Below are 14,197 nucleotides of genomic sequence, written 5' to 3'. Positions count from 1 at the left end.
CCAGCGGGATTCAAACACATGACTAACAGATTCGTAGTGATCCCTCTAACCCACTGCGCCATGCTTTTAGATGCAAATTTTGGAAAAGAAACTATTTATAAAATCACACTTAGTTTTTTTGTTTATTTTGATAAAACATGGAGGTGTCCCATATACCACCTTAAAAGAAGTTTTAAGTTTAATTTCAAACTTTTCATATTTTGATTGATAAATGATCAGGACAAACAAACATTTTTAAATTCTGCTTTTCAAATGCATTATATTTTTTCCTAAATCATGCTGTTGATAAAGACAAGTTTCATATTTTTGATTTTGTATTGTCACCTTGTATTGATAAGAACAGGATTTGCAAGTTTTTATAGGTTTTAAAAAACCTTGCTTGTTTCTATAATTGCAGAATATCATGATGAAGCTAGAGTCCGAGAAACACAATGTCCAAGCAGATTTAGAAGCGGGCAAACAGCTGCAGCGTGAAAAGAATGCACCAACTTTTGTTGCCCAGCAAGTCTCTGAGCTAGATAAAAAATGGAAAGAGACCAATGAAAAAGCCAAGGCTAAGCACCAAGCACTAAAGGTAGAGCGAAACATCCTAGATTCAGAGATCCTTTTGTTTGGTAACTGTAATTGTGGTCAATAGTTTTGATATTTATTTTTCTGCACATTTATCAGGTATAATATCAAAATAAGCAATTATTTTTATATCTCTTAATCTTAATGATAATAATGTTAAAGTAGATGCAATCTCATTGCACTACGAGCAAATCTTCTGTCCAATTTTTAATATTATAATAATTTTTAAGCCCCACTGAGCTTTGGCGGTTTTTGTGCTAGACAAATATAAATGGCTTTGAGCAAATTTACAATATTTTGTCTACCATCCTGTTGCAAACGGAAGACCCTAATAATAAGATACAGCATGGAAACAATAAGGTTTTTCTTTGGAATGGAAGGCCTTGATTATATAGAAAATACGCTATTTTATTGCAGCAAAAAGTCCAAGAATGGGAGCAATATGAAACTGAAAAGCAGAAATTGCTACAGTATTTAAAAGAGGCAGAGAAAGAGTTAGAGAAACCAACTGCTACCACAGGACAGGACCTGGCTGAAAAAGACTTAAATTCCAAAAAGGTTAGTGCAAGATAATGTGCTAGAAAACACATCAAATGACAGTTCATTAGCTGGTACAATTCATTGAATTGGTTAGACCAGTTGAATTGTTGTTGTTAAGAACTATGAAGAAGAATGTTTTTAAGGGTATAGCAGTTGTGTATATGATGTAATGAAATAATGGTTTATTGAACATGCCTTTGGTTGTTCTTTTTTTAATTACATTTAGAATTCTATGATTTTAAACTTTAATGTAACAATTAATATTTCATTCATTAATTATCTATACATGTAGCCTTAAATATTTTAAGAATTCATATACCGGTAGGTATTTAGATAGATGTATACATGTTTAACTCTCAATTCAATATTCTCAAATAGGAAATGCAGAAGACATTAACAAAGTTGAAAAGCAGCTTATCAGATATGCAAAAGCTAAATGAAGCTCTCTGCAGTGGTGCTAGCCGTGAGAGGAGAGGACCGCTAAAAGGCGAGATGACAGATATTGACAAAAGACTTGATAGTGTTTCTGCCAGACTCAGTGCAAAACTTGGCGATTTAGAATCTACCATTGCCAAGTGGACAGAATACTACAAGCGTCTAAATCATTTCTGTGATTGGTTAAATGAAAAAGAAGCAAAACTGAATGAGGTTTATGAAAACAAATCTGATTCTCCAGAACAGCAACTACAAAAAGCAAAGGTATTGTTTTGATAATGCATTATTCACACTACAACTTTTTATTGTTCTGAAATCATTTTTAAATACTCCAGCTTTCTTTTTATAGCAATTTTTCAACACATTTCTTCACATTTGTTTTTATTGCTACAATTACAGGCAATTGCTGGTGAAGTAGCAGAAAACCATATAACCCTGGAGAATTTGGAAAAAGATGCCAGGGGAATGTCTCAAAACTTCAGGTCTCGTGAAACTTCTGCCCTTAAAACTAAGTTATCAAGTGTCAGAAGACAGTGGGAGAGTTTGTGCTCCCGGGCCAAGGATCGCAGCTCTGCTTTAACGGGGAGTGTAGCTCACTGGCAGATGTACCAGAACCTTAACCAGCAGCTGATGCCTTGGATAGAAAAGGCCGAAAAATACTGTGCAACTGAACTCCCAAAATGTTCCTCTGTTGAAGAGGCACAAGACATACATGAGTTGCATCAGGCAAGTAATCGACTATGACATGATTTAATATTAGATGCCTGTATCAAAAACATCCATATCTTAATTTATATATAATCTACTGTCTTCTGTTTCAGGCTTTTGTTCATGAGTGTGAAGAACAATTTCCAGTATTTGAAAAGTTAAACACAGAGGCTGGTTACTTGATGGAACAACCAAACATGCAACAAGATATCGAAGCTCTACAGAAACGCTGGAATAATATCATAAGTAGTTCAGAAGACAGAAGTCACAAGGCAGACAAAATGTATGGTGCATGGTCAGCTTTTGATCAAGAAATCAGCAATTTTGATGAAATTCTCAAAAAATTTCAGAACAAGCTCTCTGAGGAGCCAAATGTTTCATCAACTGATGTTCAAGTTTTAGAACATGAGTTAGCACTTTCCAAGGTATAATCATTAAAGATTTGAAATTCATGTTTCCTGATTTGTCTACCTTAAATGTCTTTATTACCCCAGATCATGTAAAAGCATTCTTATAGCCGAGGGTTGGAAGTTGAGGAATCTATAAGTTGACATGATTATATGTACAGAATATATTGTGATATGGGGTATTTTTGCAAATAACATCATTCTTATCCCCACTCATTCTTTTTAATAATTGGACTTCCTTTTAATTTCAGAATTTGCAAGAGGAAATCAAAAGTCAGCAGCCTCATCTGAATGCACTTCAGAGACAATTTGAACAGGTCAAACAGCATGCATCACCTGAAGGAACTCAAGCTTTGATGTCAAAGCTGGATGCTGTCAAAACAGCATATGCTGATGTAGCAGAGAGTGCAGCAGAGAGACAAGCAGTTCTTCTTAATGCTGTTAAACACAGGCAACAGTTTTATGGGCAAATTCAGGACTTTGAAAAATGGTTGAAGAAATCTCAACGTAAGCTAGACAGTGGCAATGAAATATATGCAGACGAAGTTCCGGAAATGCAGTTAAAATTGAAGGCAAGAAGGAGAAGAAAATTTGTCTCTTTTTATATTTTTTTTTTTATAAAATTCACTGGAATTTTTCAAAATTCAGTAATTATAATAATTATATGATATAGATATAACGAGTTGCAGTATATGGATGGCTATATATAAAAAACAGCAACCTTATTGAAACATCTTTAGTAAATGCTAAATTGATTGTCTCATAATATTACTTCATTATTTTGTTCTTGAATGACATACAGGCTTTAAAAGAGGACTGTGAGGCACAGGAACCAAAGTTTAGTCAGTTGACACAAGAATTTAAAGATCTGATTCAAAATTGTCCAGAAGATGAAGCTGCTATTTTACGTGAACGCTATGATCACATGATGGAAAACTACGCCAAATTAGATGACTTAATCAAAAACAGAGAAGAGATATGTGAAAATTGGTCAAAATATGCAGCAGATCACAAAGACACTCAGGCCAAACTTAAAATGCTGCAAGCCAAATTGGCTTCTCCTGAAATTCAGCAGGATGAAGTAGACAAGATAAACAAAGAAGTTGCAGCCATTCGAAAATCCATGTCACCCTGGAACAAGCAGGCCAACAAACTGGACGATCAGATGGGATCAGCCCACTTAGTCTTAAAAGACAGAGCTACACAGAGAACACTGCACTTCAACTCGGAGTTACATAATCTGGAGGCCATGTGTGACAACGTTTGTGCCAATGTTCAGACCAAGCAGGGACACTTATCAGAGTTGTCTCAGCTGTGGGAGGAGTTTGGCAATAGAAAGGATAGTCTGCGGGCAGAGTTACAGGAACTGGCCGAGAGGGTGGGTGGAGCAGCCGTCAATGCCTCCAGCCTGTCCGGTTTGAAGGAGTTAGTCAGAGAGACTGAGGTCAGTGAAGATTTTTATTCATGCTTTGTACATTAACTGCTTAATACATGTCATTACACAATTAAGAACCCTACATGCTATATTTTATCATACCCAGATAGGCAATCTTTTGTTATGTCATGTTTAAAACGCAGCTATGATTGATGACATAAGGTTGTTGCTTTACAACAATCTTAAGTTTAACTCCAGATCAAATATACATCACTGACATATGGATAAAACATGCTAATTATTTCAATGAAACTTTGAAAGCATACAAGTTTAGATGTGTGATTTTCATACGTTATTTTCAGGATGCCAGAGATGATCTGTATAGTCACAGTCAAGAATATGAACAGCTTCGAGAACTTGGTCGCCAGATCATGAATTCTGATCATCAACGGGGATCCTCTGTACAAGGCCATTTGTCAGAGATAAGCAAGGCATGGGAGCATCTCACAAACTTACTTGGACAAAAACACCAGCAGTACAGTGGCACTGCCAACCTTTGGCAACAGTATGTGGATGCTAAACAGAACGTTGGTCGAGTCATGGAAAGTGTGACACCTCTAGTCAAGCAAGACATCACCTGTAAATCTCAACCAGAGGTTAAAAAGGCTCTCGATCAACACAAGGCAAGTTGTTACTATTTACAATCATATTAGTCTAATTAGAAAGGAATAACTATAAAGAATTTGAAGTGTATAAGTTGTAGAATAAAAATCCAGTTTTCATGTTATTGAAGAAATATGACAACAATAAAAATCAGTTGAAAATAATGAAAGTATTATCATTCTTTTCATGTGTTGTAACAGAATGCAGAGTTTGAGTTACATGCTAACCAGACACAGCTTGATCAGATGAACAATCGAGGTCTGCAGCTGTTGGAGGATCTGAAGAATGTGCCGAACTTTGATGTGACTGTTTTAGAACAGGATCTTGATTCTGTCAATCACAAATGGGAGTCTTCTAGTGAGGTAAACCTCCACATGCACTTAAAATGTTGATTGATTTTTTTTGCCAAAATCCCTGTTTATCAAACCAATTTTGTCATATATAATTATCTTAATAAAATTAACTTGATTGTTTTTTCTTAATCCAATTTTGGGAATTCATAACATTTATTTTGTTGAATCCTTGTTGAGATTAGAGGACAGATAAACCCTTCATTTCTGTAACTATAAATTTAAGATTGAAAGTACATATATTTGGAAGTGCTATAGCAGGTCCTAAACTATTTTTATAGTTCTGTTATATCATTGATTCATTGTGAAATGATCAATTACTAATGGATTGTAACTTTAAAAAAAGGTAATTGAGCAACACAAGGAGAATCTGGAGGCCCAGTTAATCTGCTGGGATCAGATCATGTCTGGGAAGGAGGAGGTGGAATCCTGGCTCAACACCATGTCAACCAGGCTGGAGGATAGTCTCCAAAACTTTGATGATGCAATTACTGTGGAGTCTTGTCTAATGAAATTCAAGGTTCGAACAGGAAAAAAATTCAATCATTTAAAATCATTTCAAATTCTTAATTCTTGCAAATTAAAGTTGAAGAAAAAAAATAGATACTGTATTAATTTTATCTCCCATGGAAATATATTAATTATTTCCAGCAGAAATAAAATGCATAATTGTAAACGTCATAATTCCATTGATAATGCAATGAATTTGTTCTCTTTAAAGGATGAATCTCCATACTACACTGATGTTTTGCATGAAGTTCAGCAGAAAATGCAAGATTTGCAGGAGCTTAATAACAGCAAAGCCATACCTTCTCTGACTGAAGCGAGCAAAACTCTGCAAGACCAGTTTGATAATGCTACAGCCATGGCTGACCAACTAGAAAATGTCATTGCTAACTTTTCTGATGAGAGAGAGGGTCTACAGAAAGCAATAGAACAGGAGACTGAATGGCTTAACCAGATGAAAGACAAGCTCGGACATTGTGATGATGTTTCTGGATCAGATGCCGACATTGTCAAAAGACTAGCCCACTGTAAAGTATGTAGGACATTCTGTTTTAAATAACAATGTATGCCTTATGTGATTTGGGATAATAATTTGGTTAGCAATTAAAATACATGTTTAAAGACACTAATGCCAATTTTGCACAAAAACCATGAAATGACAATTTTTCCATAACTTAAAGTAGTCTGAGTATTGCACTATAGCACAATCTGGAGTTTACAACAATGTTAGTTTACCTAATTTGTACATAACGTTTTAGATATCAGGTTTTTTTGAATATCTACATTGCATTGCTCTTGTAAACAATATCATTCAAAATCACATGATGTTTAGTTGGTATGATATAAATTTTGAATTCCTGAAAAAACTAAAGCTTATTATTGCTGTAAAAGGACTCAAACCTTCAACACATGTTATAACTTATATTCTTTTATTGAACTTTGTTAAAAAAAAGGAAAGAACACGGATGAGGAAAACTAGCTGTAATATCTCTGTTGAATGTTCACAAAATTACATGTAAATATTGTATTGGGTTGAAACAGGAACTTCAGAAAGAATTGGCCGTCAGAGAGAGAAACTTTGATGCACTCATAGAGAAAACCACAATGTTACAAGACAAGTACCAGTCTGCTGAAACTCAAAATCTGGCCAAAGATGCTGTAGTTTTGATGAAGAAATATGAAGCTGTGAAGAACCGAGGTGATAAGATTGCAGATCTGTTGGCAGCTTCCTTAGAGCAACATTGCCAAGATGCTCAAGTCCAAGAGCAGCGCTGGATCAATGCAACCAAAGAGAAAGTGGCTTGGTGTGGTGATATCGCTGGGGATAGGTACAGCATGGAGGCCAAACTAGCCACAGTTAAAGTGAGTTATAATCATAAACGGAAAACGGAGTTTATTCTACAGGAATTGAAGTTTACAGCAAAAAAACTATATACATGAGTTATTGTCTTTGCTATGAATTGCATTTGATATTAACTGAAATTGGTCAATAGAGACAATTTCAAAAATGGACATGATTATTTCAAAGCCTTCATCAGTACCTTTCTGATAACTTGATATTTAGTTTTGATGTGTCAGTAACAGATGATGCATCAAGTTTCACAGTTGTAATTTTGCGTCTTTTTAAAATAATTTCATAGTTTAATTTTGGGATATAAATGAATTCATAGACAATTATGTTTTTCTAATATCTAACTAAAATTGACTTAGAAAATGGTGCGTGATAGTTTGGAGCAATAAAGCAAATATTTGATATCATGAAAATTACTGTCTCTTGAGCGTGTTGAGTTTTAACCAAATTAGAACATGTTGGACTTCATGGCACTGGCTGTTGAAATAGCAATGAGTAGATGCATGTGCTAAATTGCAGTCAACATGTATGGATGACTTTATAAATGTTCATGGAAAGATTTTTTAAAGACAATTCTTTGCTTGTTTAAGGATTTACTTCAAAGTGTGAATGAAGGGGAAAAGAAGAAAGACTTGGCAGCAGCTAGAGTAAATATGGCAAAATCAGTTCTTCCTCATGACAAGCAAGCAGAACTCGAGAAGCAGAAAAAGAAAGCAGAAAAAGACTGGAATGAATTAATTGACTTGATTGAAAAGACTCAGTAAGTTTTTATATATACATGTAGTATTAAGTCTTATTAAGTATTAGCTGGTGACCTGAATTTGAAAAAGGCCAACTAAATTTAAAAAAGGTCACCATTTGACCACCTTGTCAAAAAGTGTACTTTGAGTTCTGCTCAGGTGTATAAAGTCAATCCCCCAAAATATTTAGATTGGTTATTAAAACGTTCATTTTTTTGCACAGAGTGAAATTGGAGGGATCTGTCGACCAGCTTTCAGCCTATGATAGTAAATATGAAAAACTAGCTAAATGGTTAAAGGACACGGAGGCAAAAGTTAGAAATGAGTCTACACTGAAGGCGGACCTCACAAGTAAAGTGGACCAATCTGAGTTGTTCACAGTAAGTCATACTTAAATTAAAAGAATGGATTTGTCGACTCAAATAAGAAAATTGACAGTTAAGTTTGCTCATGTAACTTGCTGATTAATGTTTTTTCTTTTGATAGGAAATTCACATGGATATAGAAAACCACAAACCAGAATTCCATGAATTACAAAATGACTCCCAGAACATATCCAAATCCAGTGGTGATGGTAGAGCTGCCACATACGCTACCCAGCTTTGCAATCGCTATCAAAATCTTGCAGCTACAGTGAAGGTAAGACCTTTTCCATGTTATCTGTCACCTCAGAATTTATATCATTTCAGAAGGAAAGATTCCCCTGCATCACAGTTTTTAGCATTTGATTTGCATTGATTCTGAAAAACCTTTTGTTGGTTCAGATTTTCATTTTACACATAAAACTAGAATAGACCTACATGTACTTTAGTTTTCTTCATGTGTACATTGTATGCCCACAATATGAATGTTATGAAGATGTTTATCATAGGAGGGCAAAATATTAAGCCTTAGAGCGCTGTATTGTAAAATTGAGCTGAAGAGACATTGTCAGTAACTTAAAAGATAATTAAAAATATCGAATGAATATCTAAAAAGTAATAAAACCAATTTTTGAGATGGAGACCAATATGTTTGGCAATGGAAGATTTTGCTAAGATGAAGGGATAAATTTGTACATTCAAATTGGAATAAATAAAGAAAACTCTTATTTTTAAAAACTGAAACAACGAAAAGGAGCTCAATGTTTAATAAAGAATGTGTTTGGAGATAAATTTGAAAATCTTTGAAAATCAAAATCAACTCTTCTATGTTGTCAAGATCATGTATTTTGTATCTCATACTCTAAAAATGGTATAAAGCAATTGTTGGCTTTTGTTGCTCAGGTGAGCGACGTTGCACCTGGGTCTATCAAAGTTATTGTTGGCACTGTATTGCTGTTACAGGAACAAGTAGATCGCTGTGATCAGAATGTGGACGAACATGAGGACTATCAACACAGGATGAGGGCGTGTGACGATTGGCTTAAAAATGCTCACCTCCAGCTGAATGAGATGAAGGATAAGCCGGCCGATCAGGAGACTCTTCAGGCCAAGCTTCAGGCTGTAGAGGTCAGACAATCTCATCTTTTTTGTTGTTCAGTAACAAATGGAGTAAAACACCAGAGTGCAAAATTAACAAAATGCATGAAATAGCCCACAGGACTATCCCAACTAGATTTGAGATAGACCTGGGAAAAATGAGATTGTCCACAAGTATCAACAATGCTTTCTGTGGTTAAATATATTTCCACATGGCGAAATGAGATAGACTTGGACTATCAGACAGGGGTTAATTTCGCACACTGACACACTGAAAATGAATTTCTATTATAGCAAAGCACTTTTCATTCTGCTTAGGCTTGAAACTTATATACACTGTAATTTATAAGGAATGAATTAATTTGTAATCTGTCCCAGGTTGTGTTATACAAGTATGATATGGGTAAAAATTGAACTTATTTCCTGTAATTTAAATTTTTTCTACCATGTTCAGAAAATAAGACATTTTGAATAATAATCAAATTTTTGATTAATTTAAATGTGTGATCAAGCAGATTAATATTATAACTGTTTGATATACAGTAAAACTTTGTTATAGCAATGTCCTAGGGACACCTCTACAGGAATCAAAATCAATTCCCTGTATTTGTATATTTGCTATAACCAAATTTGTTAATATTGCAAAAGTTAGCAAGGATTAAAAATTTTGCAAGGTGACTCCACAGTACTTTGCTATATCTGAGAATTTGCTATAATTGTGTTCATACTAAACAAGTTTTACTGTATATATTACAATTAAACCTTAAAATTACTAAAAATCTTGCTTTACAAAATTGAATTTTTTTTTTACATATATTCTAAAGGATCTTATGGAGGCTAAAGAGGAAGGACTTGGATTATTTAATGCAGCTCTTGAGTCTGGAGAAAAACTCTTTCCTAACACCTCAAATGATGGCAGAGAAACAATACGACATGAGCTCCGATCCCTCAGAGAGAATTGGGAACTGTTCAATGACAGCCTTAATGACACACAGAGAAGCCTTGAGAGCAGCCGCATGCAGTGGTCAACATTTGATGAGAATTATGATCAGCTACTAAAATGGGTTACAGATATGGGATGTCAGATTGAGCATGACAATGAGCTACGCAATACACTTCAGGAGAAGAAAGCCATGCTGCAGCATTACCGGGTATTTTGAAGTGATACTTAAAGTTTTCTGACTCATGTGGTGGTATTGTGTTTGGATTTGACGTTTTTCATAACAAAAATAACTTTGTTTTTAAATCTAATGTTATAATGTTACTCAGGATACAGTGGCAATGGATATATTTAGATTCATGAAACATTTTATTTGATAACTAACATAACCAATATTCATAATACTTAAAGACATCTGCTCACATAAAAGCTATGCAATGATAAAATAAAAATGCCAAATGGTCAAATAAAAAGGCCATGATTTTAGCATAAGTTGCTGTGTTTGAGCCGCTTAACATAGCATAGGTATTTTTTAATGCTTAACCCAAATTAAATGCTTCATGTGAAGTCGTAAACAAGAAAAAGAGTTTACTATATGTTTCAACAAAGTTTGTGACTTTTTTTCTATAACAAAAATAACCATAATCTAACAATTGAAAAATAACAAGTAACAAACAGGATAAACTTTTGAATTTCTTTATTGTTTAAAACTTGCAAATAAATATAAAAAGTACTCACAAATAGAATATAAAGTTTAATTAAGCTTTTTTTTTTTTAGACAGATTAGGGGAAAAAAAACCTTTTTGTTTCAAAGTGATATTTCCTAATATCTTCACAATGCTCCCGAAGCCCAGAGGTCGCTAGATGTACTAATGTAGAGTCTGAAATTTGACTTCATGTTTTACATATCTCTGTTTTACACATGCATTTAGATTTTGAACTGGTTTTTGTCAGTCAATGAAAAAATACCCAGCTTTCATATTCCCCTGATTATCGTGCAGATTTAAGCTACCAATAATATTCCTGACTTTTCCACACTTGTTAAAAAAGTTTATTTCTGGGTCGATTCAAACACAATATGTATCATGTGGAAAGGAAATAAGTATTACTGTACCATGTAATGCTTAGATGGCTTAAGATGGAGAGTCATCATAGAAATAAACTGCCATGCATGCTAACATGGAATTTCAATTTTCAGTTTAGTTATGTGATGACTCTTTTCTTTTGTTTTCATTAAAAAATATACTCTAGAAGCACACATTTTTGTTGGGTCAAAATTTCGTTATTTTTAAACCAAATAAAATTTTGTTGGCATTTAATTTTCTCTTAAAAATTGGTCATGGATTTAATTTGGTTGATTTTTACTGCCAACGAAAATAACGAAATTAAATCCTCAATAGATATTTCTGCTTCTACAGTATATCTATATATGTTGCAATTTTAGGGGTTTTACTTTACAAAAAAATGTAATGCCGAATTTGTGTTTTCAACAGACGAGGTGTCAAGATATTATGTCTCACCAAACTATGATAGACAGTGTCACTGACAAGGGAACGGCCCTATCGTCAGCTCAAGTGAAGGGCAAACTGAAAGAGCTGGCTAACAGCTACAAGGCGCTGTGTCACACCGCCCAAGCTCAAGTAAAGACTGCGGAACAGCAAGTCGATCAACACCAGACCTTTGCAGACAGCTACCAGCAGTGTAAGGACTGGATAACCATGACCAAAGACAAGTTAGCTGTTTGTAATGAAGTCAGCGGGGATAAGCAGACCTTGCAAAATCGATTGGACAGAGTCAAGGTGACAACCTTCCACCATCTCTTTGCTCTTTAACAAAGTTTGAAATCTTTTTAACCTGGTTTTCCAAAGGGAAATTTTCGTTTTCAAAGTGGTGAAAATGGGGGGGCTGGCGGTGCCAAAAGGGTACTCCTATTGTAATGTGCCCGGCGGCCATTTTGTTAAGGATTACTCCACCCATACTTTTCAAGATAAGAGGTTGTTTTGCAGATCATTTGTACATTTATCAGAAACATGCATATTACATGGATTTTGATTTTTTTATTGATTATGAAAAAAAAATACCACCTGTTGAACTTATTTACTTTTTGACAAAATATTGCATATAGGGTAATCCATTTCTCTGGATAGGTAGTGTTTATTAATTCAGGGTTGACAAATTGATTATGGATACTGATGTTCAAACAAAAGAAAACCTAATTTGCTGTCACATTGACAGCTTTTCTCTTGTTAAGTTTATAAATTACTGAACAAAAAAATTATTATTCCATTTTGATTGTAGGATTTAACTTCGTCTTTGAGAAATGGTGAAAAGAAAATTCAAGCAGCTATTAGTCAGGCAGAAAAAACTCTACAAGAAACAGCTTCATTTGGTCAAGAGCAAATCAAATCAGAGCTAGAAAGCTTAACTCTTGACTTTGAGAGTCTTGTTACAAAGTTGGGAGATGCGGAGACTTCTCTGACACATGCTTTGCAAGGATTACAGGCTTATGATAAATCTTGTGACGCTCTCAGCAAATGGCTAAGAAATGTGGAGCTTCAGATCAAGGATCAGGATTTAAAGTCTACCTGCCAAGAAAAGCAGTCTCAAGTGAACAAATTTAAGGTACGTATTATAATTTTTTTATGGAGGTACTTATAAATATTGGTCAGTAAGCTTAAATCCTTCAAATAAATTTTGCAGTTTTATGGTTGTTCATTTTTTCTGTATGTTTCAAGAAGCAACATTTGATAAAGTTATGAGTATTTATACAATAAATGTTTATAATCATGTTTTACAGCATTTGCAAGAAGAAGTCCATAACCAGCAGGTTGCATTTGAGGAACTTCAGAAAATGGCAGCACAAGTACAAGGAGCTGATAGCCGATTGGTCAGTTTATGTACTCAACTAAACACCCGGTACCAGACAGCTAAAACCTCTCTAAGAGTGAGTACTTTTTAAAGTCGGCTTTATTGAAAATGGAACCAATAGTAATGCAAATCCTTTGTTACATTCTGACTATGAATTTGTAGGATTTGATCCACAAGCTGCAGGACAATGTTCATGAGCATGAAGCTTACAACGAAAACTTCTCTGAGTGCGCAGAGTGGGTGAACACATTGGCAAGGCGTCTGCAAGTGTGTGCAGATATGGCGGGTGATAAACATGATGTGGAAGATAGACTAGCCAAACTACAGGTATTGCAACAGCAAAACACCACACATCTGTGCAATTGTTTATTATACCAAAATCACATTACTTTTGATTCAAATAACACACCAGTCTGACGATAGTTTATCAAATCTGCAAATGAAAAAAAAATTGTGAATGTTTACCTTTCCATGCTTTAATATTAAAACATTTAAATATATTTAAAATACTCAATCATTTATTTGTTTGCCCTGTATGTTTATATTGTACAACAGTGTGTAAAGTTGTTATCACCTCACAATTACAGTACCTCTCGGCTGGCAAACAAAGTCAGCAACCTCGTCGTATTTTGTATATGTATAGAGGGAATATGAGACAAAAATGATTTACAATGGATGATACAGTAATATGATAATTATTACTTTGTAGGAACTTCTGGCAGAAAAAGAACAAGGCTCCTCAAAAATACACTACACAGTGGATAGTGGTGAAAAGTTGTATCCTAACACAGCTTCTGAAGGTCGGGACATCATTAGACAGGAACTGAGGACTCTCAGAGACCAATGGGAACAAGTGTGTGACCTGCTGTCTGACACCCAACACAAGCTGGACTCCTGTCTGCTGCAGTGGTCATCCTACGACGAAAACTTTGAACAGTTCCAGAAATGGTTACTGGATACTGAGATACAACTCAAGGAGGACACAGACTTAAAATCTACTCTTCCCGATAAAAAGGCTCAACTCCAAAACCATAGGGTAATATAACATTAAAACTTGTGGTTTTCAGCAAAATCCTGCAGTATTTATCAATCATCTTGTCACTTATTATAGGAATAAGTATAAGGGCTTGCAAACAATGTTTTTAGGAGGCGAGATGGTCAACATTGATCTAAAACTTTAAAGATATGATTTGTTTAGCCATAAACTATTATTAAGTAAAGAAAAAGCCCTTTTAACTTTCCATGTTCTTGTGTTTTAATTCATAAAAAATTGCAAGGGGTTC

At 34.6% G+C, this 14,197-nt stretch overlaps 1 protein-coding gene across 1 annotated transcript in view; it reads left to right on the top strand.

Moving 5' to 3' along the window:
* Positions 1 to 14,197, top strand: part of LOC128175626 (muscle-specific protein 300 kDa-like) — a 173,893-nt gene that overhangs the window by 24,708 nt on the left and 134,988 nt on the right. Inside the window, exons 21-42 of the mRNA XM_052841400.1 lie at positions 398 to 574; positions 988 to 1,128; positions 1,489 to 1,809; positions 1,945 to 2,271; positions 2,367 to 2,678; positions 2,912 to 3,232; positions 3,463 to 4,104; positions 4,398 to 4,718; positions 4,899 to 5,060; positions 5,395 to 5,568; positions 5,770 to 6,087; positions 6,597 to 6,917; positions 7,497 to 7,666; positions 7,870 to 8,026; positions 8,133 to 8,285; positions 8,972 to 9,136; positions 9,931 to 10,257; positions 11,540 to 11,845; positions 12,345 to 12,668; positions 12,844 to 12,990; positions 13,077 to 13,241; positions 13,624 to 13,950. Coding sequence (XP_052697360.1) covers positions 398 to 574; positions 988 to 1,128; positions 1,489 to 1,809; positions 1,945 to 2,271; positions 2,367 to 2,678; positions 2,912 to 3,232; positions 3,463 to 4,104; positions 4,398 to 4,718; positions 4,899 to 5,060; positions 5,395 to 5,568; positions 5,770 to 6,087; positions 6,597 to 6,917; positions 7,497 to 7,666; positions 7,870 to 8,026; positions 8,133 to 8,285; positions 8,972 to 9,136; positions 9,931 to 10,257; positions 11,540 to 11,845; positions 12,345 to 12,668; positions 12,844 to 12,990; positions 13,077 to 13,241; positions 13,624 to 13,950 — 5,778 coding nt within the window. The remainder of the gene's footprint in view (positions 1 to 397; positions 575 to 987; positions 1,129 to 1,488; positions 1,810 to 1,944; positions 2,272 to 2,366; positions 2,679 to 2,911; positions 3,233 to 3,462; positions 4,105 to 4,397; positions 4,719 to 4,898; positions 5,061 to 5,394; positions 5,569 to 5,769; positions 6,088 to 6,596; positions 6,918 to 7,496; positions 7,667 to 7,869; positions 8,027 to 8,132; positions 8,286 to 8,971; positions 9,137 to 9,930; positions 10,258 to 11,539; positions 11,846 to 12,344; positions 12,669 to 12,843; positions 12,991 to 13,076; positions 13,242 to 13,623; positions 13,951 to 14,197) is intronic.

This window comes from Crassostrea angulata, chromosome 3 (genome assembly GCF_025612915.1).
Source record: "Crassostrea angulata isolate pt1a10 chromosome 3, ASM2561291v2, whole genome shotgun sequence".
NCBI classification, from domain to species: Eukaryota; Metazoa; Mollusca; class Bivalvia; order Ostreida; family Ostreidae; genus Magallana; species Magallana angulata.
The sequence above is the reverse complement of the archived record's forward strand: the minus strand, read 5'-3'. Positions and strand labels throughout refer to the sequence as shown.